General features: G+C 34.2%; 1 protein-coding gene across 11 annotated transcripts in view; it reads right to left on the bottom strand.

The window, feature by feature from the left end:
• The window catches only part of TMEM161B (transmembrane protein 161B), a 69,996-nt gene that overhangs the window by 9,897 nt on the left and 36,109 nt on the right, over positions 1-23,990 (bottom strand). For 7 of the 11 annotated variants that reach the window (XM_008072491.1, XM_008072504.1, XM_008072511.1 and 4 more), the window contains 4 exons: positions 22,672-22,828; positions 1,914-2,065; positions 1,340-1,400; positions 720-860 (listed from right to left, as the gene is read on the bottom strand). In XM_008072491.1, the coding sequence (XP_008070682.1) occupies positions 720-860; positions 1,340-1,400; positions 1,914-2,065; positions 22,672-22,828 (511 nt within the window). The remainder of the gene's footprint in view (positions 1-719; positions 861-1,339; positions 1,401-1,913; positions 2,066-22,671; positions 22,829-23,990) is intronic. The other 4 variants (XM_021719539.1, XM_021719544.1, XM_021705879.1 and 1 more) reach the window with 1 other exon arrangement.

Genomic DNA, 23,990 nt, shown 5'->3' with positions numbered 1-23,990 from the left:
GTGAGTTGAAGCCTGCCTTTCTGCCAAGATGTCTACATCCACAGAAAAAATCTGTGACATCCACAAAGAATATAGTAAATGGGCTTTGAACTACACGCAGAGATGCAATATGATTTCTCCATTTCAAAACTAAAATAGAATTGGGTAGTTAAAAGCAATCTATGAACATGACATTGTACATTATTAGCAACCCCAAAATAAAATAATGTGCTGTTATAACAAGGGTCTAAGAAGCAAATCAATAACTTAAGGAAAACAAACACCTCTTACATATATAACTTTTAGTTTTAAAATGTTTTTAAAGATATTTTAAGTAAAAACTTTAAAAACATTTACATAAAATGTAAATCAATATTTTTAGGTAAAATGATATAATTTTTAAGGAAAATTTCTATAGATCTTCAGTTCAGTTGTAGAGGTTGCAACACCATAAGCCTCTGAATTAAAAGGAACTAACAAATTTTGATATTTTCATTTTAACAGGTAAAACAGAAATTACATAATCAATAGTCCTTTTTAAAAAAAATACAAGACTTCAAATTTAGAAGTGAATAGAAGAAACTTGCTTATAGTTGAAAGGGGAAGTAATGTGACATCAAATGGTTATTTGATAACTGATTTGCAATACAATAATTTATGATTACATTACAATAATATACCTTCATTAAGATGGAAAACATATATTTATCTGCATGTGCTTATGTACATTTTCCGCTTACTGTGTAATTTTTTCTGTTGCCAAATTCAGAGCATCCAGATGCATTTGAGCCAGCCGTAATCCAGGAAATGTCAAAAAAGCCCCAATGAGTGAACAGAAAATAGCCAGGAAAAATTTGAAAGTAAGTTTTGAAACAGGACTCCTAAAAATAAAAATTTTTTAAAAGCTGATGAATTTTTGTAATTACATTTCTAAGAATTTCCTTTCTTCTAATCAATTACCTCACAAATCACAACAGTAAAACAAAAGCAAATTTCTATAAAAAGAGTGCCCTTATTCAAAGACCTATAATGAATTTTGGTGAACTGTAAACTAAACCAGGCATCTCTTAAATCAGTCATAATAACCCAACCTATATCTTCAACACAATTGATATATACTTGGATTATAAATTTAGGTTAACCTCCGAAGGCAAAAGAATTATATAGAACAAATCTGCATAAGAATTCGATGAAAGATATTAATTTTATACAGTAGTAAAAAATATGAGTAAAGATATTTCTAGAAGTGACAGTCCAACTTAAAAAAAAAAGTCAGATTTAAAACAATTAACCATTGAGAGTAAATACTACTTTCTTAAAAATGAAAAATTTTTAAATGCTTAATTTTTCAAAAACTTACTGAGATTCTAAACCTTGCTTTTCAAGAAACTGCATTGCACTGTCTGAAAAATTTGTAAACCCTGTAGGAAATAAAAAAGAGATTACTCTCATCACAGAGGTAAAATACAGAATATTTCCTTGGAAATAAAATGCTAGAAAACACAACATCTTAAATTTTGAAGTGACTAGCTTAGCTCTTTCATGTGTTAATTAGTATGCCATAATGCAATAAAATTTGGTTATTAGCAGGAACAGTCTTTGAAAACATCTCTTTGATATTTGTACATTCCATGAGTGTGCATAAAATTTGCATTAATTCTTAACTATGTGAGTAAACTTTAGTATTACAGAAACTTATTTAACTGTAAGGCAAAAATGAGAGTATTTTTGGAAAAGCTTATTAAAAAAACTTAGCTACAACAAAAAGCAAAAATGAAGAATGATCTTAATTAAAAAGAATAAAGGTTAATTATTTAGAACATTGGAGAATACACATTATAAACCTAATTTTAACAATTATTTAAATACTGAAGTAAAAAATATTAACATCAGAAAAAGCAACACTGATTTTTAAAGTTTTATGAAACTATTACCTGTTTCAAGTCCAAATTCCAGATAATTTTCTGTTACAATCAAGACTGCCATTGCTTTGACAAAGAAAAAAAATCCAAAGGTGACACAAACTGATCTTTCACCACCATCTTCTACTTTAAAATAGTGTGTAGTTAATGAAAATAGAACTTTGCTGCAGAAGGAAAAGTTCAGGAAAAACCACAAATAACTCTGTGGGAGCTATATACAACCATCATTATAGGATCTGAACTCCAATAAAATCTGACAACATTTATTTTGATTCTACAACATGTATGATTTCTATATATTTTAGGGATCTGTCTTTATTGGGCATGTTTGTCAAGTAGTTTACATTTATAATTAAATACACAACACATATCACAGGAATCATCTGTAATCATCTGACAATTTATAGTGTGAGAATTACTAATGGCTATCGTTGATCTGTGGTAAGAAAACTAAGTATCTGGGGTTATCACTTCACATTAAGATTAAACAAAAATCCCTAGAGAAAAGAAGTTCCAATTGAGTCTTCAAAAACAGTCAAATTTCAACATGCTCACTTATTAAAAAAATGCTGACGAGATCAACTTACCTGAACTGCCCCCAACACACATAGAATTTAATCGAGATCACATCAGTGTATGATCCAAAGCTAGAACACATAGCTCCATTTTATCAAATTATTCTCCTTGAAATCAGGAAAACAAATAAAATTTGCCACTTGGCAAACAAACCTAAAAAAGAAACTTTTACATCAACTTTATGTCAAGGATGGAAAATGGCCAGGCATGGTCACTCATATCTGTAATTCCAGCACTTTGAGAAGTCAAGACAAGAGGATTGCCTGAGCCCAGGGGTTCGAGACCAGGCTGGGCAACTTGGTGAGACCTTGACTCCGCTATAAATCAAAAAATTAGCTAAGCGTGGTGGTGTGCACCAGTAGCTCTTGCTATTTGGAAGGCTAAGGCAGAAGAAGCACCTTAGCCCAACAGGTTGAGGCTGCAATGGCCGTGAGCGTGCCACTGCACTTCAGCCTGGGGGACAAAGTGCAACTCTGATTTAAAAAAAAAAAACACAGAAAATGACAACAACTGTTATTTGTTCCACATGCCAAGTAGTACCAATAACCTCTTTCAACCCTCACACTAACCACACTATTACCACCACTTGACAGGTTTTTTTTCTTTTCTTAAAAACTTAAAAAAAAAAAAATACTGTGGCAGAGAGATTAAGAAGAAACTTCAAAGTTTTTACTTTGATTTGAAGCAGATGGAACTGAAACGCAGGCAGCCTAGATCTAGAATCTGTGCACTGAACAAATGATTATATCACCTCTGTATCCAGAACCTAAGCTCAGGCGGCAGTTTAGCAGTAACACATGAGACCTTTTCAAGAAAGAGCTGCACAGACAGAAGGAATGAAGTCAAACATTCTCAGAATCAGGAGTTTCCTTAATCAGCAACAATTGGGAAAGGCTAAGAACTCCTATCTTTGCTCCCTAAAGGAGAGTTGCCCTCTGTTGCTCATCTAAAAATCGGCCTACTTCTCCATTCTTAGGATACTTGGGATACTGGATAGAAACATATAGTCCCAGCTGCCCTAGCTATGGGTTTTTACCTCTAAGGAAGCCAACTTGAAGGTAATTAAGATAACTTTTTGTCATATTTCAAGTGGAACCTGAAATAAAACTCGACTAGAATGCAAACTCCACGAGACCAAGGGTTCTGTCTCTTGTTCACTGCTGAAGGCAAAGTATCCAGAAAGGTGCCTGGCACATAGTAGGTGCTCAAACAATTGGTAAAATATTCTGTCATAGAAATAATGTTTTACATGGTAGTTTAAGTAAGCAGAAATAGAATTAATTCTATGCTTTAATGGTAGGTAGAAGTTTTAAAGAATGACAATAACACTTTCCCTTGAAAAATGTACTTGTACAAAACAATCAATACTTCTTTAGAAAAAGTTGTAGTCTAAGATTTACCTATTTTTATTGGTAATCACGAAAATGCCAAAACTACTTATGGTTATAAATATCAAGGATTTTCTGGGTTTTATAAAGGCTGAGACTTTGTTTTCCTAAGGCTTATTAGTAGATAGTTCCCCTTTAAAATGTCAAAAAAAATGACAAAGTCCAGAATAGCTCATTTTTTTCCCACACACGTCTAGGACAACTGGCCCTCAGAGCAGTGGGTAATGGGAAACATCTTTATCACCTCCCTTTAGCCAAGCACCACGCTTTTCACTGAATAGTGTCCCTTTTATTGTTCACAGCTAATTCCACTTTAATCCCCCATTCACACAAAACTTTTTCTCAAATACCATAATTTAAAAAAAAAAGTAAAATACTTTCTTAAATTTGTTTTCCTAATTATTCAGTAATAGAGATTGAAAAAAATGTGGTCTTGTACGCTCCATTATAGATCAAATAAGCTTTCATGGGCTAACCTTAGGGATGGGGAAAGATCATCTGTAACATTATTTCTCTAAAAGATTATTTTATCTGCAAGCATTTTAGAATACAAACTACATGTGAGCAGAAGGCACTATCTAAAAATTGCTGTACTAGGAATTAATTTCAACTTTTGAATGTATTTATAGACTATTAAAAAGGTATTATTTATAATGGCATATTTTGTAAATTAAGTATCAATTTGCTTCTAAGAAAATATGAAACCAGAGAGTGAAAAGGTAGATGATAACTCCTGAACTTCTATTAAAAAGATCTCTGAATGTTTACATATTTGCTATAATGATTATAAGCTTTAGGATACACAGCATCAGAAAATACAGTTAGAGATCCTCAACACACACATTCTGAGAGGTTTATTTATCAGTATGCTACTTTTCATTCCAACTGTCTTCTTACTTTCACTGTAACTCAGGTCACAAAAGTGGCCAAGTATTTTAACAAATTACTTCTTTAATTTAAGAAAACCACTGAACAATAAATACCATACCCCCAAAATAATCAACACCCTCACGCAAAGTTGTCATGCTCAATTTAACTCTGTAATACACTGTTGAGGGAATAATGCAAAAATCTGAAATTCCATTGATGTAAAAAGCTGATCCACATAATAAATGTCAGTTTTTTTCCATGGTATTCAGCATTGGGAGAAAGAGAAGTTAATTATTTTGTAACAAGAGATACAAATCTTCAAGTCTTATAAATCTGCAAAACCAACAATCTCTGCAAAGTATAGTGTGAATTTAGAGTAATATTTACATTACAGTTCTTATTTTGCAATACAGTGTTTGGTGATGTTTCCAAGTATTACTACCTCAAAATTATTTCTAAAATCACCTACCATTATTGTATAAGTTTTCCCTAAACATATTTGTCAATCTTCTTCATAGTTTGACTAACAGCTACTAAATCATGTATAAACAATAGGAGTATACTGCGACATTGCAGGAACCGGCATTATTTTGTAATATCAAGCTTAACTAAGATTGTTACATTTATAGAATGTCAATTTAAATTAAAATGATTAATGGAAGTTTCACAAAAGCGAGTTTGGTTTCCAAGTCATTTTAAGAAAAATACAATGTGTATTTTTAAAACTTTTCTACAACTTAATTATTGCATACAACCTACTACCATTCTTTCTATAAGAGTATCACTTATGGCTGGCACAGTTGCTCATTCCTGTAATCCCAACACTTTGGGAGGGCAAGGCAGAATTGCTAGAGTCCAGGAGATCGAGATCAGCCCAGACAACATAGCATGACCTCATTTCAAAATAAAAAAATAAATTAAAAATTAGCCAGGTGCGCAACCCCTTTGGGTCCCCTCCTGCTGTGGGAGCTTTTCTGTCCTCTCAATAAATCCCGCTTTCTAAAATAAAAATAAAAAATTAGCCAAGTGTGGTGGTGAAATTAGCCAGGTGGGTGGGTGAAGCAGGAGGATGGCCTATGCCCAGGGGATCGAGGCTGCGGTGAGCCATAATAGTCCCAATAACCCCACTATACACCAGCCCAGACAACAGAGTGAGACGCTGATGCTCCCCACCCCCCAAAAAAGAGTATCACTCATTTCAGAGTTTTTGCATTTACACTCTCATCTCAAAGACAAACACTGGTGGTTCAGAGTTGTAATAAAAAAGACTTTCTATGAAAAAAAATTAGAAAGACTATCTATATTGAGAAATGATCTTCATAGTGACCCAGTGTCTAGCTAGGAAAGATATATGCAGGACATGACCTACCATCAGGGCAAACCCATCCCATTAACCAGGGTGAAAACATATTATTTGCATCTTATAGGAGCCAGCTGTGAGCCAGGTGGTAAAAAGGTTAAAAAGCATTCAAGGAAACCATCTTGCATCATCTAAGCTCTTGGAATAGTTTTATAAGTAACCAAAGAAATAAACATACTGTAGGTTAACTTTACATCATTACTTATTTTTAGGTTAATAAATAAAAACTACAAAATTAAGACTTCCCTGGTTAAACTTTCTAACTTCTCCCCATGGGAGAAAACAAAGCACTATACATAGTACACAACTAGTATTTTTTTTTTTTTTTTTTTTTTTTTTGAGTTGGAGTCTCACTCTGACACCCAGACTGGAGTGCAGAGGCCGCTCCTGGCCACTGCAGCCTCGACCTGCTGGGCTCCGGCGATCCCTCCGCCTCAGCCTTCCAAGTAGCTGGAACTACAGGAGCGCGATACCACGCCCAGCTAATTTTTTTGATTTATTGTAGAGATGAGGTCTCGCCAAGTTGCCCAGGTGGGTCTCGAACCTGTGGGCTCGGGCAATCCACTCACCTCAGCCTCCCAAAGCGTGGGATTACAGGCTGAGCCACCGAGCCCGCTGACAACTAGTTTTAAAAGTGTACAATTTTAAAAGCATAACCTTACCAAATCTTATGATCAGTAAATGATATTAATCACTTAGTACGAGAGTTGAAGGCCAGGTTAATTAAGTGTGAAAAAGATGAAAGCAAACAACAAAGAACAAAAGATCTGATTTTAAATAAACAGGACTACTAAAGCTTTTTTCCATGAAAATTGTAGTCTTTCTTTTAAAAAGTAGGGAATCTGAGTTTTCTAAAACAGCAAATTAGGAAAAATTTTACAAGTCTTAGAAACTTTATTGAAACCCAACATTTAGGATATAATTTATGAAACATAAAACACTGTTTAAGAGTGGTGATGAGACTCTAGAATAAAGATGCTCAGTTTCACTCCAGGATATTCTGAATCCTATGAAGAGAAAAGAAAAAAAAAAAACTCCACCACCAACAAGCTGGTGATTTATTTATTAGTACAGATTGAGTATACCTTACCTGAAATGCTTGGTAATAAGTTTTTCTGATCTAAGATTTTTTTCATATTTTGTACTATTTGCATATACATAATAAGGGATGGAACCCGAGTCTAAACACAAATTCATTTATGCTTCATATATCTTTATACACATAGCTTAGAGAAAATTTTATACAACATTTTAAATAATTTTGCCCATGAAATAAAATTTTGCTGTGTTTTAACTGTAACACATCACACAAGGTCATGTGTGAAATTTTCACGAGGTCACGTGTGAAATTTTCCACTTGTGGTGTTATGCTGGTGCTCAAAAGTTTTCAGATTTTGGAGGACTTTGGATTTTTGGATTAGGGATGCCCAATCTGTATTAAACACTACACGTCCATCTCTTTCTTGGCATTATAAGAAAGAGCTTACATATTGAAAGAGGACAAGGAAAGAAGAATAAGATTAAAAAACAAAATATAAAAACCTTAAAACCACAACCAAACTGCTTTTAAAATATGGCTATAATCTCTCTCACAGCCTGAGGGACTCTAAACCCAGGTCTGAAAAACAATACTTTGTTTTAACTGAAAACAGATACTAAAATCTAGACAATATCCAATCTTTCCCTTACAATGAAAAAAGTAAAATAACATCTTTAGCCAAAAGTGATATCAAATGATCACAATAAAACTTCCCCAGACTTATACCTACCACAAAATCATATTATCTTAGAATTAAATAAATTATATCAATACTAAAGGAAAACAAAATTAGATGCCAACTGATCTAGACATGAAGTATGATCTAGCATTTATCACTATTACTTTGAAATCCCATACCACAAATGCCTAAAATGTCATTGTCCCTGCATCCTCAATTCATATTGCATCATGGATAAATCTTAAAATCAATTATGTATTGAGTTCCATATCAGAACAACCGCCCCCCATAACTAATATGTAATACTATGATCTGGCCATACCCACATGCTCAAGTTTTCCCTTAACAGTCGCCAAAACTTCACTTAAGAATATTTACTATCTCCTGCCTTGGATCATAATCTCTCTACCATCTCAACTGCCCTCTTCCCTCTCCCTACACCTTTCTGAAGATTACCATGACCTCCCAGCCCAGTCCATTCTCTTCCTCTTTTGAACTTATTATAGCACTTGCTACTATAATTCACTTGTCTTGGAATCATATGCTATCTCAAATGCTAGTGACAACATATAAAGAAAGCATTCTCTAGACCTAGAGTGCCTGGCTGAATCCTGGTTCTACTCTCACTATGTGGTCATGCATTTGAAATTCAATTAACCTCTCTGTGTCTTGGTTTCTTCATTTGTAGAATGCAACTACTATATTCACCATCTAACAGGGCTACTCCGAAAATCAAAAATTTCTTTTTACTTCTCAGCAACTTGATATTTTCTAGATAACTGAATTAAATACCAAAAGCTAATATGGGAATGTACACAAAAACAGATGGAATCACATAACAGTACAATTCCTAGGTGTGTTTAAATCTTTTAACCTTTTCCATGTAAATTTACAAGTACAAGACTGCACCAGTTGTGGTGGTGTGGTGCGGTGTGGTGTGTTGCAGTACGGGATGGTATGGGCTGATGTCCATACAGAAGGCAGTTGGGTATAGTATGGTGTGGTGTGGTGTGGTGTGCTGTGCTGGTGAAGGCTGACATCCATATAGGTAATGACTGAACTCCCAACTCTCCACTCCCACTGCCCTCCTATGTAGCCACATAACTGGCACCACTCAAACTCAGCAAAAGATTAAGATTTTGCCACTGAAGAAACAGAACCTGAGGCACAGCAGAGTTTACACTGGATCAACTGTGTGGAAAACAGGATGGCTAAGTAAAAATCTACGTACTCAAAGGTAGTATGCAATGTGGAAACATGTGCAGCAAGTCTGTACACTCCAGGCAGAAGATTAAGAGACTATCCTCAAGATAAACCAAAGGGTCTCAAAGAAAAGATCGATAGTCAAAGATATTATGGACTACCTAAACTATACCTAGCTTCTGTGTTACTCAGTTATTCTTCAGTGAAACTCACCAAGTCCTAATTACATAGAGTATCCAGTAAGCTTTTAGTGGCTGACTCTTAAATATGAAAGGAATCTTTAAGCATTAAAGCAGGGAGTAGAAAACCTTTTCTATAAGAGACTAGACAGTTGACATTTTAGGTCTTATAGGCCATATATAGTCTCTGTAAATATTTGTCTGACTGCTTTCCCCTCATCCTTTATAAATGTTAAAAGCCATTCTTAGATCAAGAACTATACAAAAACAGGCTGCAACCCAGATATTACAAGCCATAGTTTGTCAACGCCTATACTAGAACATGGTCTCTTATAGTAAAGACGGGATAAAATTAGCAACAGGAAAAGGGTAACATCGGTGGGGAAAAAAGAGATGATACAAGCAGCAGAATAAAAAGTTTTAAAAATATGTCACTATATAAATATAAATAGATACACACATACATGTTTTTATACATATAAATCTACATATACATAAGATATATCTGTATTTCATAAAGCTAACCAAAGATAAATGCATCTTTGAAACAAGAACAGGATTCTATAAAAAAATAAAAGCTAGATATCAAAAATGAGCTTAGAAAAATTAAAAATAGGACAGCCAAAATAAAAAAAAAAATAGGTTTGGAAGATAAAGTTGAGGAAAAGTTCTATCAAGCAGAACAAAAAAACAAAGATAGAAAATAAGACAAAGGGTGATAAAATGAGAGAAACAATCTAGGAGGTACAATATCTGACTAACAAAAGTGAGATAGATGAAGAAAGAGAATAAGGGTTGGGGGGACAGGGGAAAGAAATTCTCAAAGACATAATAAAATCAACTCTCCAAGCTTGAAGTTTCCAGACCAAAAGAGCCTACCAAAGTCCAGCACAAGAAAGTAAAAAAGGTCCTCATGAGGTACATGATTATGAAACTTCCCTAACTAGAAAAATCAAGAGAAAACTGTAAAACTTTCCTGAGAAGAAAAATAAAGAAAGTTAGAGTATATGCAAAAGATTAAATATCACAATGATATGATAGCAATTTTCAAGATCGAGGACAATGGAGCACTGTCTTCAAAATTATAAAGAAAAATACAACCTAGAATTCTCCATCCAACAAAATCCAATTAAATGTACAAAATTAATATACATTCAAAACAGCAAAGTCTAAAAACTATAACCTTATGTGTATGCTTTGGCAGAAAACTCCACCAAAGGAAAAAAAAAAGGGTAACACTAAGTTCTGAAAATAGGAAATTAAACTTGGGAGAAAGGGAACAGGAATTCCTAGGATAACAACAAAATAGCCCCAGGATAAGGCAGTGTTGTAGCTGGCCAGATATAAGCCAAGAATGGCACTTTCCAGAAAGGGCATCTCCATAAGAAAAAGGAACTAACATAAGTTATGAGTGACCTTGTAGTAAACTAATGAAAATCTAATAGAATTAATAAGCACAATGAAAAAAATAAGTACATTTTTATAAAAAGCAAGAATTCATGAGAAAATTATATTAAGAACATAAAAGAATGCAGAGAGGATGGGATGGAGCATCCACTATATAAATAAAATAAGAATTAGTAGTGTAAATTATATTTAATAGAAATAGAGAGGTTTTTTTTTTTTTTCCCCAGAGTCTTCCTGTGTTGTCCAGGCTGGAGTGCTGTGGCACAATCATGATTCATCGAAGACTCAACCTCCTGAGCCCAAGTGATCCTTCCACTTCAGCCTCCTGAGTAACTGAGACTACACACGTGCGCAGCACCACGCCTGGCTGATTTTTTTTTTTCTTTTTGTAGAGATATGATCTTGCTATGTTGCCTAGGCTGGTCTTGAACTCTTGGGCTCAAGCAATCCTCCTGCCTTGGCCTCCCAAGGTGCTGAGATTATAGGCATGAGCCACTGCACCTCAACGAAATATGGAGATGTTTTAATGCCAGAAGAAACAGCTAAAAGAAGAAGCTAAAAGCCAGAAGGGGTGCCTATAGGGTATGGAGGAGTATTGATTTTCAACACAACATTTTAGTACTCTCTGACTACATATAAACTGTGTATACATATCACTGGATAAAAAGTCACATTTTAGCATACCTAACCTAGATTTTCATAGTCTTAATGTATAATTTACAACCATGAGCCCACAGGCTTGAGACCTGCCTGGGCAGGTGAGACCTCATCTCTACAATAAATCAAAAAAAAAAAAAAAAAAAATTAGCCGGGTGTGGTAGCGTGCACCTGTAGTTCCAGCTACTTGGAAGGCTGAGGCGGAAGGATCGCCGAAGCCCAGCAGGTCGAGGCTGCAGCGGGCAGGAGCAGCCACTGCACTCCAGTCTGGGCGATAGAGTGAGACTCCAACTCAAAAAAAATAAAAATAAAAATAATAATAATTTACAACCATTCCAAAAAAGTATATCATATACTAAAGTTTAACAGAACCTAAGATTCATACAAATTCACTGCACATATGCATAGTTTACTTATCTTTAAAATCTCATGCATTGAGATTATTTCCAGGTCCTATGGATTAAAATACAGTGAAATATTCATGGTGATCAATTAATACTGTCCCACTATTAGAAATGCTTACTATGCTTGTGAAACACAATTATCATAAAACTGTAATATTTCAATACAGTCTAACCCTTTATAGGAAAAGACCTGAGACAGATATATGAAATAGAACAAGTATTTAGCCTACTTGAGAAGCAAACAAGCTGCTTTTTAAAGGGTTACACTGCCTCTTCACAAGAAGAGAAAACTTGAGTATTTCCCAGCAATAATACCAGTGTTTAATAATTTCTGGTTGAAGAGACTCAAAGATTTGCTGAACCAACTAAAGTTTGCCCTAGGTTTCCATAAAAATAAGACATAAAATACTGATGGAAAAGATTCTGTTTTTGTAGAATCTTATGTTTCAGTTCAAACATTGCTCTATCATACCTTTAGAGTATTGCATATTACATACTATTAATATATAATAAGCCTAGAAAGTATCATATGGTAGAAAACAAAACAAAAATCTCCTAAAAGAAAGAAACTATGATTAGTAATACTTATCAGAATACAAATCTGGCTTTTTTCCAAGAGAAAGGAGAAATGGCTAGTGTGATACCCATTTAGAATTCCTCACTGAAAACTATAATCACTTTATTTCCAAATCACTTAACAGAAAATGTCTGTACTAGTTAAGGTAGTAACAAATTTCTTACTGAGCTATTCAGCAAATTTCTCTATTAGTTATATAACAAATTGATTTGAAATACAGAAAAAAAATAATTTTATGCTCTAATCCCATAAACAAATAGGAAGTTATTTACATAGAAAAATAAACCATGAACTTCATCTGAAATACTATGAGAATATCTTTAAAATAAAACTTTTAAAGAGCTGTTTCCTCTGAAACAGATCTTTTTTCATAAGTTGTCCACAATTTCAAATGTATTCACCTTTGCCCTTTGTACATAGATATAATCTCATAATATAAATAACAGCATGATAATACCAAAATTAGGCTTTTATATTAAAGAATATACATAACGAAAAACACTTACTAGTTAAAAACATGTCATTTATTTATTTATGGTTTAAACAATGGAAATAACATAAGTCTGGTACCTTCACTCTGAGTAAACTCTTCTCCCTATCTCTGTCTCCTGATTATTTTCAAGGATCATTCTATAAGTTAAACTTCAATAAATAATATTACATGAGTAAATATTCAAAACTGTATATAGAAAACTACCGATGAAATTGGCATTTTTTCTTTTTTTTCCCCCTTTAACCCCTCATTTCTCACTAAATGGGCCACCAACTTTACGTGCTAAGCTATTTTTATATCATAAAATCTTAACACTTGAAATAAAGATTATTAGGAGTGACAATTATTTTTCTGCTACAAGGTTAAAAAAAAAATCAAGAATTTATTTTGTAAAAATATTTATTTATTTTTAGAGATGGGGGAGGGTGGTCTCACCATGTAGCCCAGGCTGGACTTCATCTCCTGGGCTCAAGTGATCTTCCCACCTTAGTAGCTGGGACAACAGGCATGCACCATCACATCCTGGAAAGATGACAGTTTTCAAGTTCTAATTTAATGTTAACATTTTTGCAACTGAAAATCAGCCTTATTTTATTAATACAAATATAAAAATTCTAATAGAAAAGAAAAATCAAGGGCAGGTGGGACAATTTCAGAGGAAACATTTAAAATATTTCTACTTTCAAGCTGAAGAGTGTTCAAATGATGATCAGGCTCAATTTTTAGTTCCAAAAGGTCAAATTTCTCTAGGATAACAACTTAATTAAATAACGTATACTTATAAAGATACTACTATGTCTATACTCACATTGCTTTAAAGATTCAATTCTCATATTTAAAAAGCATGTTTTTTATACTCTAACATCCCGATATTATTAAAAAATATTATCAATTTTTTTAAGAATGAAAGAAATTTTAAAAGACCATATTTCCAGAAGAAATGTTTGTTGTCAATACACAAGTATCACAAACAGCATCCTAAGGAATAAACACAGATTTCTCAAAACTCTTTTGCAAATTTATGATTATCTTTTTAAAACAGATCACATTTTCACTCAACTAAGCGATTTTTAGTGTAAGCTCAGTTTTTTACTCGAGGAAAATAATACATTCTTATTTTTGTGACCACTGCCAATAAAAAAATTGCTAATTTTTTCTGTCAAATAATTAAACCTCCTACAGCTATTTTTTCCAAAAGAAAAAGTAACCAAAGTATTCAAAACAGATTACACATCGCATTTTAAACTGCAAAGAAACTGATAAACTATGTCAAGAATCTATTACAGATATACAGTGAAAACAGTAAGCATAGTGATCGATCCTTATAATTTATCAAGTAAAATTCCTTTTAAAATAAGTTGGTTCTGTCTTCCAATGTTAAAAAATTATAACCCAAATAAATTTTTAAAAATTTTTTTATTTTAAAGATGTGGGGTTCAATTCAGGGTTAGGTATACAAATGTTCATTATGCAGGTATCCTTAAACCTAAATAATTTTTAACTAAGATATTTTTCATACTTTCTTAGATATGTAGGTTTAGTCACTTTAATTATAAAAAAATTTTAAAAAGCTAAAATTCCCCCAGATATAAGCAAAAACAATCATACATGCTTAAAACCCCATCCCACAAAAAAGCTTACAGCCAGTTTCAACCTAGTCAGATTGTTAAGAGAAAGAGCCAAAGATTTTTGAAAGTACAGAACACAAGTTTTACTTAAAAACAAAAGAAGACTATCCTTAAATTTTCAGTTTCTCTGCAGGGGGTTGCGGGGGGTGGGTAATGGGAATCTGCCTGGGGAAGGGGGGCAAACCTCATCAACAAGGGTACCTGCACAATGAATATCTGTATATCTAACCCTGAATTGTACCCCACATCTTTAAAATAAAAAATTAAAAAGTTTAAAAATTTCTTTTTGTTTCAGGAAAAAAATTATCACTTTGTAGCTAAAAAAGAAAAAAAGTCAGACAATTATAAATTAATAAATAGAAATAATGCCCTATCACCCAACTTCCCTTTTTAAGTTTCTGTCCTGAAATCTGAGTAACTTTACAGTACTAATTTCACACAAAAAAATCTCCAAAAATGTATGAAAGAAAAAAGCTTTGACATAACATGCTATATACAAGCTTTCAAAATAAAACAAGTACCTTGGCACAGATTCAGTAATTTTGAATTTCTGTTCCTTTTCACACTAGACCTGACATCTTATGCAGTTGACTTCAGGGCTTAGTGTTTTGTTTTCCTTATTACTCTAAAGTAGAATATTTTTGTAAAATAAAAGTAAGAACATAGTAATATAGACTCTTTAAGGAATTCAGAAATGGTGACTAAGTTGTACTCCTTTGCTGCAGTTATCTATTTCCCACAGCAAACAAATGCAGCATTTAATTTGTAGGCCTTTAACTTACAAATCTACATACAGAACTGAATATTGAAACAGAAAACCTTAGAATTTAATTTAAACCAGTCACAGCTTTTAGCTTTGTATAAAATTTGTATGTCTGGCAACCAAGGAAAATTAAAATTTTAAAACATAGCCATAAAAACATACATAATAGAGTTTTGTACCTTAAGCCATCCACATTGTAAAATACAAGCACTGTGGAAATGCGACTAATGATCCAGGCCTTTAACCAAATATAATAGGACTACTGAGAAGCTTTATCATTCTTTGTAGAACAGCTTTCTTCTCACTCAAATTCACGTAATTGACTCACTATTACTCTCTGTGCTACAGCTTATTCCTCAGAAAAGTTCTTTAAAAAAAAATCTATACATTGCATAGTATTTTAATTTCTAAGTTTTACTTCCACCAAAGGATGTCTGACTTTTTTGCAAGCACCATTTTTGCCTTTTTACTTTTCATTTATTCACAAATGAAAACTATATGCTTTGTACTTATAAAATCAGTAGACATTTCTGCAGTGACTCCAAGACTTCACGGGCCATCATGCAGGAAAGACGATTACTAGCACTGCTCCATCCTTACTACAAGGCTGTCTTCCCTTTTCATGTTTCCCACACCATGTAACAGGGCATCAATGGAATGGAAACACACAGTCTTGGTCAAAGAAAGTGGTTAGGGTCACAAATGGGATAGAGGAGAGCTAAGAACAAGTGGGGGGTTTGGAGTGAGACTGAAAGCAGGTGTGATCACCGAGATGAATGAACAGTCAGCTGAAGCAGAAAGAACTGGTGACAAGAGATGACTCAGTTCTAGAGTTCAAGGTTCAAAGTTTTGGTGTCATGCATTTTAAAAAGTCATTCTTCTGCTTTTAGAACTTTCAAAATTCTGCAGAAAATATAACTGCTGTCCTACATAAGTATGTCAAACATAAGTGACGGGGAAAACCAAAAAGACCATAGAAATAAAAGAATTTTCTTCCTTACTTCTACATGATCTTATTATTTCAGTCATATGTGTCTCGGGGACCATTTTAACAAAGAATATTTCATCAGTAATAACTGCAAAGAATTTCTGAATTAACTGAGGTATGTGTGACTATGGAATTAAAAAGAATCATTTTCCTATGTTTGACTAATACATAGGCACATACAATAAGAAAACAAAGAAGAGCCAGGCAGAGGTAAACTCTTCTAGACTCTGATCACAGGGGGTGAAAGGAAAAATAGATATGTTATAATTAAGATAAAACACAGGCTATAAATAAACTTCTCCCTAATCTGGGTATCTGGCATTTAATTCTGATCTCCTACAGGTCATTAAAGGCAGTGGGTAATTTTCTTACATGCTACCGTTTTGAAAGACAAATCACATACCCAAGCATACACACAATTCTACTTCCCTTGTCCCTACTCTCTTTGAGGAGCATCAAAGTTGGCAGAAAAGAGCTTGGATTACAAGCTCGTCAGCACTTTTGAGTCTCTCTGGGATAGTGAGACAGCCAGCTGTGAGGTTCCTGCAGGGATGCTATTGTTTGAAGCCTTTCTCAAGTATACTACTTAAAACTAAGCCATCAGTTCAGGGCTAAAGACTGTGTGGGACCTTTGCTCTCTTATTATTAGGCATTACTGAGTGAAAAGAAAGATAAAATTTAGTTACATAAGCAATATTAGTAGCTATTAACAAGTATATTTTTCTGATATCTCTGGTAGGTTGGTATCAAGGGTTGTAACACTTTGAAATAAAACTGTATATCAAGACTATGCATTCTCACACATGTATAAATCATGAAGTGAAGAATATCTCATAACAAGTAGTATTTTGAGAACATGAAAACTCATTAAAGTATGAAAAAAAGTAACAACATACTCAGCTAATGCCAATTATCAAGTTAAAATATTTTGGGAGTGTTTTCTATGACTTAATGTCTAAGAATGCGTCTTTATTCTGATTGAATAGTATTTTCACATATTTAATATTTTAACAGAAATATGTTAAATGCTTGAACTTAAATCTGCTCTAGGAATTAGTGCAACACTGGATATCTGGGGAGGTTTCCCAACTGACACTGATCAGTATTTCTACCCAGCACATTATATACTTTGCGAAGACGCTGAGTCTTAAGACTTTGTTCTGGCTCTTTTAGTCTAATTATACCTAAATCAATCCAAGAGAGTCAACAGAGAGACAGCATAGTGGTAATGAAATGTCAGATCACTTCATAAATTTAAAATGGTATCCACTTACAGTTTTAAAAGATGTTTCTGCAGTCTCTGGTTAAATATAAAGATGTAAGACATGTATTTCCTCTACTCACTCCCAAAATCTGACTAAATAAGTCATATAAGAAGGCAAGTAAAAACCTCAAGAACAAAGAAAAAGAGACAAAAGCAGAAAAAAATAAGTCAACAAAATTTTGGAAGACCTAGTAAGTGGACAAACCATAAGTGATCTAGGTTTCAGCTTTCTCTGCTATGCGAGGTCTGCAAGGGGAGAAATCCAGTAAGAACAAAGTCAATTCACTCAGTAGAAGCCCTGGAAAAGTCAAGAACTAGAGACGCCAGATCCCTTCAAACACAAAGTTGCACAATGGATAAACAGGAAGATTGGTTAAAAGTCTGAACTAGCAGTAATTAAGACTTCCTAGATCTAGTCGGGCATGATGGCGGGTACCTGTAGTTCCAGCTATTCTGGAATTTGGGAGGAGAATCATTTGAGCCCAGGAGCAAGGCTACAATGAGCTATGATAAAACACTGGACTGCAGCCTGGGTGACAAGAGATGCTCATCTCTTAAAAAAAACAACAACAAATAAACAAATAAAAAAGCACTTCCCAAATCTTCCAGATCACCTGTCTTGCCTAATCATACACATTAGGTTATGGCAATGAAAAGGTGAAAACAGGAGAGGATTAAATAAATGTCTGTACAGTGAATATTAAAGGCTCTGAGCCCACTTTCCCAATGTGGAATATGTGTGACAACACTGGCTGTCACACATATTCCACAGTTGGGAGAACAGACAATTCCCCTCTGGAGAAAAAGCCCAACAACATGCAGACACTAATATTTACAAGCCCCCCCAAGGACACTGCCAGGTCCCCAGGAAATCATCTACAAAAAGGCCTGCCAATCAACAGGCTCCTGCCACTAGGAAACCCTCTTTCCTAGTGTCTTCTTGTGTATAAACAGGTACTCAAAGATCACAAGACATTTGAGAACAATCTCTACAATTAAAGCAAAAAGGGGGGAAAAACTCAGAAAATAAGCAATGTAAGGTGCAAATCAGAACTTTAAAGATATTAATATATTTAAATATAAAAAGATAATATGCATCACACAAAATGTTAAAATATTCAAAAAATCTTTAAGACAAAAAATTTGATATTTAAAAATTCAACAGAAGTGTTAAAAGACAAAATTAAGAGGAAAAAAATTCAAGAAAATCATATAAATTTAAAAATTGAGACAAGAAAATTAGAGAATCAATCAAGGAAATTTAACATCTCACCAATAAGAGTTCCTGAAAAAGAAGACAGAAAATAGAGGATCATACCAAAGAAACAATATAAAACTTCTGGATAAAAATAATACATCAAGAAGTGGTATGCACCTCTAGTACCAGCTACTCAGGAGGCTGAGGCAGGAGGATTGCTTGAGCCTGGGCAACATACGGAGACCCTTTAAAAAAAAAATTGGGGTTCGCGACCCGCCTGGGCAACTTGGTGAGACCTCATCTCTACAATAAATCAAAAAACGAGCTGGGCATGATAGCGTGTGCCTGTAGTTCCAGCTACTTGGAAGGCTGAGGTGCAAGGATTGCTGGAGCCCAGCAGGTGGAGGCTGCGGTGGCCGGGAGCGGCCACTGCACTCCAGTCTGGGCGACAGAGTGAGACTCCGACTCAAAAAAAAAAAAGAAAACTGGAAAAAAAAAAAAAGCAGATCAAGCACGTCAGTCACTTTTAGTCTCTTCCTAAATCCTACAAAATGATGGTAAAGGAATCTATTTTTAAGGATATAAATAAAGGACGTAAGAGAAAAAGCAATGAAATTTTGTAAGCCAGAAAGTAGGCAGAAAAATGATAACTGAGTAACAGAATGAGGAAGCTGAATTAGAAAGTCAAGAAGTCATCTGATTTTATTGCAGAATTCCCAAAAAGGATAAGGAATTGGTTAGATGACACATAATTCTCTACACTGAGGTCACAGTAACAGTTACTGAATGTGTGTGTTGGGGGATAATAGGAGGTTATCAAAAGTAAGTGCCACTGAAAAGAAGTACTTTTAAAAAGTAACCAGTTGAATCCACCCCCAACTGAAAATGTGTGCTTTGGAGAGAGTAAGAAGGTGATCTCTGGCCCAGCCGGATGATTCAACAACTTGCCTCAACGTAGGCTCAGAGGTTCCATTCCGCTTTTTAGTGTCTCACACTTAAACAAGGTCAGGCAAACATAGATCACTACAGCTCTATGAGAAAAACCTTTAACATGAAAGCAACCAAACCAACCAACCAAAAGCAACTAAGTGTAAAAAGATACTTGGCAGGAAAAAAAAAAAAAAACTTTAATAAAATGTATCAATGACTTAAATAGAAGAAGATAATGCAATCATAAAACAAGCCAGATTCCAAAAGGGGGTGGGGTAAGGAAGAAACAAACCTCTTAAAAATTAAAAATTATAGCAGAAATTCAAAACAAACTCAATAAAAGTAATGAGATAGTTTAGAACATCTCCCAGAACACCAAATAACATAAAAATATAAACATGGGCATAAATATACAAGAAAGAAAATGACAGTCTTAAAAAAATCCGTTTAAGAGATCAAATATCTGAACAATAGGCATTCATAAAAGAGAAAATCACCAGTAAAACAATTCAAGAAAATTTTCTAGAACTCAAGTACATAAGTTTCCAGATTGGCAAAGTCTTAGCACAAATGAAAACAGACCCTCATAAAATTTCAACATATGAGGTGATCAACTGAAGAAAAGATGGTAAAGATTCTACAAAGAAAAAAACAGGACATAAAAAATCAGAAATTGAAAAGGTGGTTGGAGTCCTTAGAATAAGAATGGCACTTCAAAGACGATAAAATAATGCCTTCAAAGTTATCAAAGGAATAATATTCAACTAGCATTCTACCTCAACCAAAAGACCAATTCATTTTTAGGGTAAAACAAAAATGTTTTCAGAAATGCAGGGTCACAAAAATGTACCTCCATACAACGTTTTTGGAAGATGATACTGGAGAGTATGCTCTACCAAAATGCAAAAGCAATCAAGTAGGAGGCAGACAAGGGACTATAAAATAAAATAACGCAGTTAGCCGGGCTTGGTGGCTCAGCCTGTAATCTCGTGCCTTTGGGAGGCTGAGGTGAGTGGATTGCCTAAGCCCGCGGGTTCGAGACCTGCCTGTGCAACTTGGCGAGACTTCATGTCTACGATAAATCAAAAAATTAGCCGGCCGTGGTAGCGCACGCCTGTAGTTCCAGCTACTTGGAAACCTGAGGTGGAAGGATCGCCAGAGACCAGCAGGTAGAGGCTGCAGTGCCTGGGAGCGGCCACTGCACTCCAGTCTGGGCGACAGAGTGAGACTCCAACTCAAAAAAATAAATAAATAAAACTCCAGTTAAAGAGATACAATGAGATCCCTCAGAATATGACAATGAATAATCCTCAGGGAACATATGCATCAGGAGAGGGGGTAAACCAGTTCAGACTAAGACTCACCTGAGGGCTCCAGAGACCACTCTCCAAGAAGATAAAACTGACATACTCTTAATGCTTGGAAACATATTGATATTTAAACACCCAGAAGTGCTTGAGGTTGAAGCAAATGAAAAATTGTCTTAAGACAAGTACAGTATTTAAATATGACCAGTGTTATACATGATCATAACAGAAATAATGATATTCTTCAAAAAAAAAAAAAAAACAGTACAGCAAAATATGTGGAAGATGAGATGAGTGGGAAATGATGTGCTAAATCCTTATTCCAAAGTGAAATGGCAATAGCTAAAGCTGGAAACTCAAATCCAGGAGTGCTTTAAAGCACATGGAAATACAAAGACAAGCATCAAACAGAGGAGTTGGAGGAAATTACCTCTGGAGAGATGGAAATGGAGGAGACAGTAGGGGTTATGCTTAATTTTAATAAAAATAGAAAAGAAAATAGCTACTGGTAGCAAAATATATGAGTTTCCAGATTTAAAGAGTAAACCTAGAACTTAACACAATTAATGGTAAATTTCAGAAACCAAAAGAATAAAGAGAAACAGTTTTAGATGGGTATGTCTAAGAGGGGAGGGTAGCTATACACAAAAAAGCAAAAGGGCATCCAATTTCTGAAGAGCCTTCAAAACTCTGAGGAAAATAGCTCTTTCTTAACAGAGTTTTCTACTGAGCCAAACTATCAATCAAGTATGAGGGGGGAAAGTAATGATAATTTCAGGCATGCAAGACTTCAAAAAGTAAGTTTACCACCCTTTCTAAGGGCACTCTAGGAGAATGCATTCTGCCAAAAGGAGAATGAATCAAGGAAGAGGAGACCATGGGATCCAAGAGGTAAAGGAATTCTCAGGAAGATAGTGAAGAAAGTACCAGGAAAATGGCTATGCCGGGAGCTTGGAAAGCTGAGGGATTCAGAAGGAAGACAACAGAAAGGACGCATCTCAACTACCATTGTCTCACTAATTCTGTGAAAGAGTTTAGTTTCCATATAACAAACAAACAAACAAACAAAACTCATTCAAGGAAGGCAACAATACATACAATGCCTGGCTATAAATAATATTCTCATAGGTATAACATGGTAAAACTGACTACAGACTGGGCATGGTGGCTCACGCCTGTAATTGCAGCAATTTGTGAGGAGGAGGCGGGAGGATGCCTTGAGTCCAGGAGCTTGAGACCAGCCAGGGCAAAATATAAAGTCCTCAACTCCACAAAAAAATTAAAAAATTAGACAGGTATGGTGGGTGTGCCTGCAGTCCCAGCTACTGAGGAGAAAGATGAAAGAACTGCCTGAGCCTAACAGGTAGAGGCTGTGGTGAGCAGTGATTGTGCCACTGCATTCCAGCCTGGGCAACAGAGTAAGAGGCCAACTCAAAAACAAAAGAAAAAAACTGACTACAAATTTATAAAATGCTGTCTCTAACTATTCTGGGAGAATGAAAGAAAGGAAGGAAAAGAAAGAAGGAGTAAGACACAATAACATAAATTAAAGTAATACCATTATCATATAATATTTAAACATAAGGATGGAATTCCCAAAAGAAATGCCTAAAAGAGGTTGGAAGTGGCTGCCTCTGTGACATTAGACCTGGATGAGAAAAAAAAAGCAGGGAACTGGCATCTTTTCTTATATTTAAGTTTTTAAACTATTTACCACTATTATTTTGAAAAATTTTTAAATTACATAAAAACAATTTCAACAAAGCTCTCTAATAACCTAAAATCTTTTTCAAATGAGAGATGAGATCTAATGGTGTTAGCTGCAAGACAGATTAATATTAATGATGTTTTGAAGGATACACTGCAAAAGACAAAACAAGCAGGCACCAGACTAAGCTGATATTCATTTCCTGTGTAGGCTTCATAAAACTGTAGTAGACTTCTGTTACTAGGTACACAACTGTAGCAGCCACTGTGAAATCCACCAGCCACTGGTACTCTGGAAAGTAATGTAATGCTGAAAAATAAAGGTTAAAAAAAGTTTCACTTAAATTTTCACAAAGAGTTTATGAGGATTTATCTATAATTAACTTTAAAAATGCTAGATGTTATTTTACTTGTTCATTTGCAATGTAAGGTTTGCAAATATAAGAAACTAAAAATGCAGGAAAGAAGAGGATGTTAGTATCCAAAACTAAATTTTAATACCTCATAAGTTAAGTAATTAAAATAAACCTAAAATGAATATCAAAAATCATTAGACTGCAGACGTGTTGGCAGCATTTTTCTTAACTGATTAGCTTTATTTTACAGAAATTATAAGTCAAGTTGTTTTTAAGAACCTAACTGATAACTTCAGAATACAGCTTAGTCTAGGAATACAACAGTTACTTATATTGTACATTTATGTTAATTAAGTTAAAATTTCATGTTACAGTTGTTAACCACACTAATAAAATCATTATACTAATAAAATTACTAATGTAGTAATTTTGTGAATTACTACAGATTAAAATAATAAATTAACTAAATATACCTTTTATTCCCTGTTCTGAAAGAAAAGCTGGTAAAATGTCATCAACATTCCATAAAATCAAACCCCTTCAACAAACTATTCCACTTCTAAGAGTTTACATTAAAATTAACATTCTTTGAAAGTAAAACCTATGCCTCACAGCTGTTTTAAACTTCTTAAAAAGTACACATATTCTGATTTACTTCTACTGTAGTATAGTCTAAAATATCAACATTATTTTTTGGAAGGCCTTCTAAAAATGTGGAAACAAATCACAGACATAAACGTCAACTCGTGTTCTTACTGGCACATAATAAGATGATCTACATTGCTTTGGATAATTTTTAGCTGTAAAATATAATACAATTATACCTGAGTAGACAATATCCTTATAGAAAAAGTATTTTAAAAATAAAACACCATTCAAAGAGTCCTATTTCAAGTATCAAAACAAACTAATAAAAACTTATTTCCGAGGTGATCATAAGATTCTAAGAATCCAAAATTGTTTTATGATTGGGCAAATTTTTTATTTGCTTCCACTTATTTTAACACTCTTCACTTCATTGAAGTTATTTTAACTGCTTTAGGTTTTCTCCTGTGATTGACCTAGCTTCTGAATATCAGTCTGAAAGATTTATCCTGAAGTGGTTACAAGACGCCT

The sequence above is a fragment of the Carlito syrichta genome, unplaced genomic scaffold (genome assembly GCF_000164805.1).
Source record: "Carlito syrichta isolate Samal-C Ts95f unplaced genomic scaffold, Tarsius_syrichta-2.0.1 Scaffold115580, whole genome shotgun sequence".
Classification (NCBI taxonomy): domain Eukaryota; kingdom Metazoa; phylum Chordata; class Mammalia; order Primates; family Tarsiidae; genus Carlito; species Carlito syrichta.
Note: the sequence above shows the minus strand (reverse complement) of the source record. Positions and strands in the feature narration are given on the sequence as shown.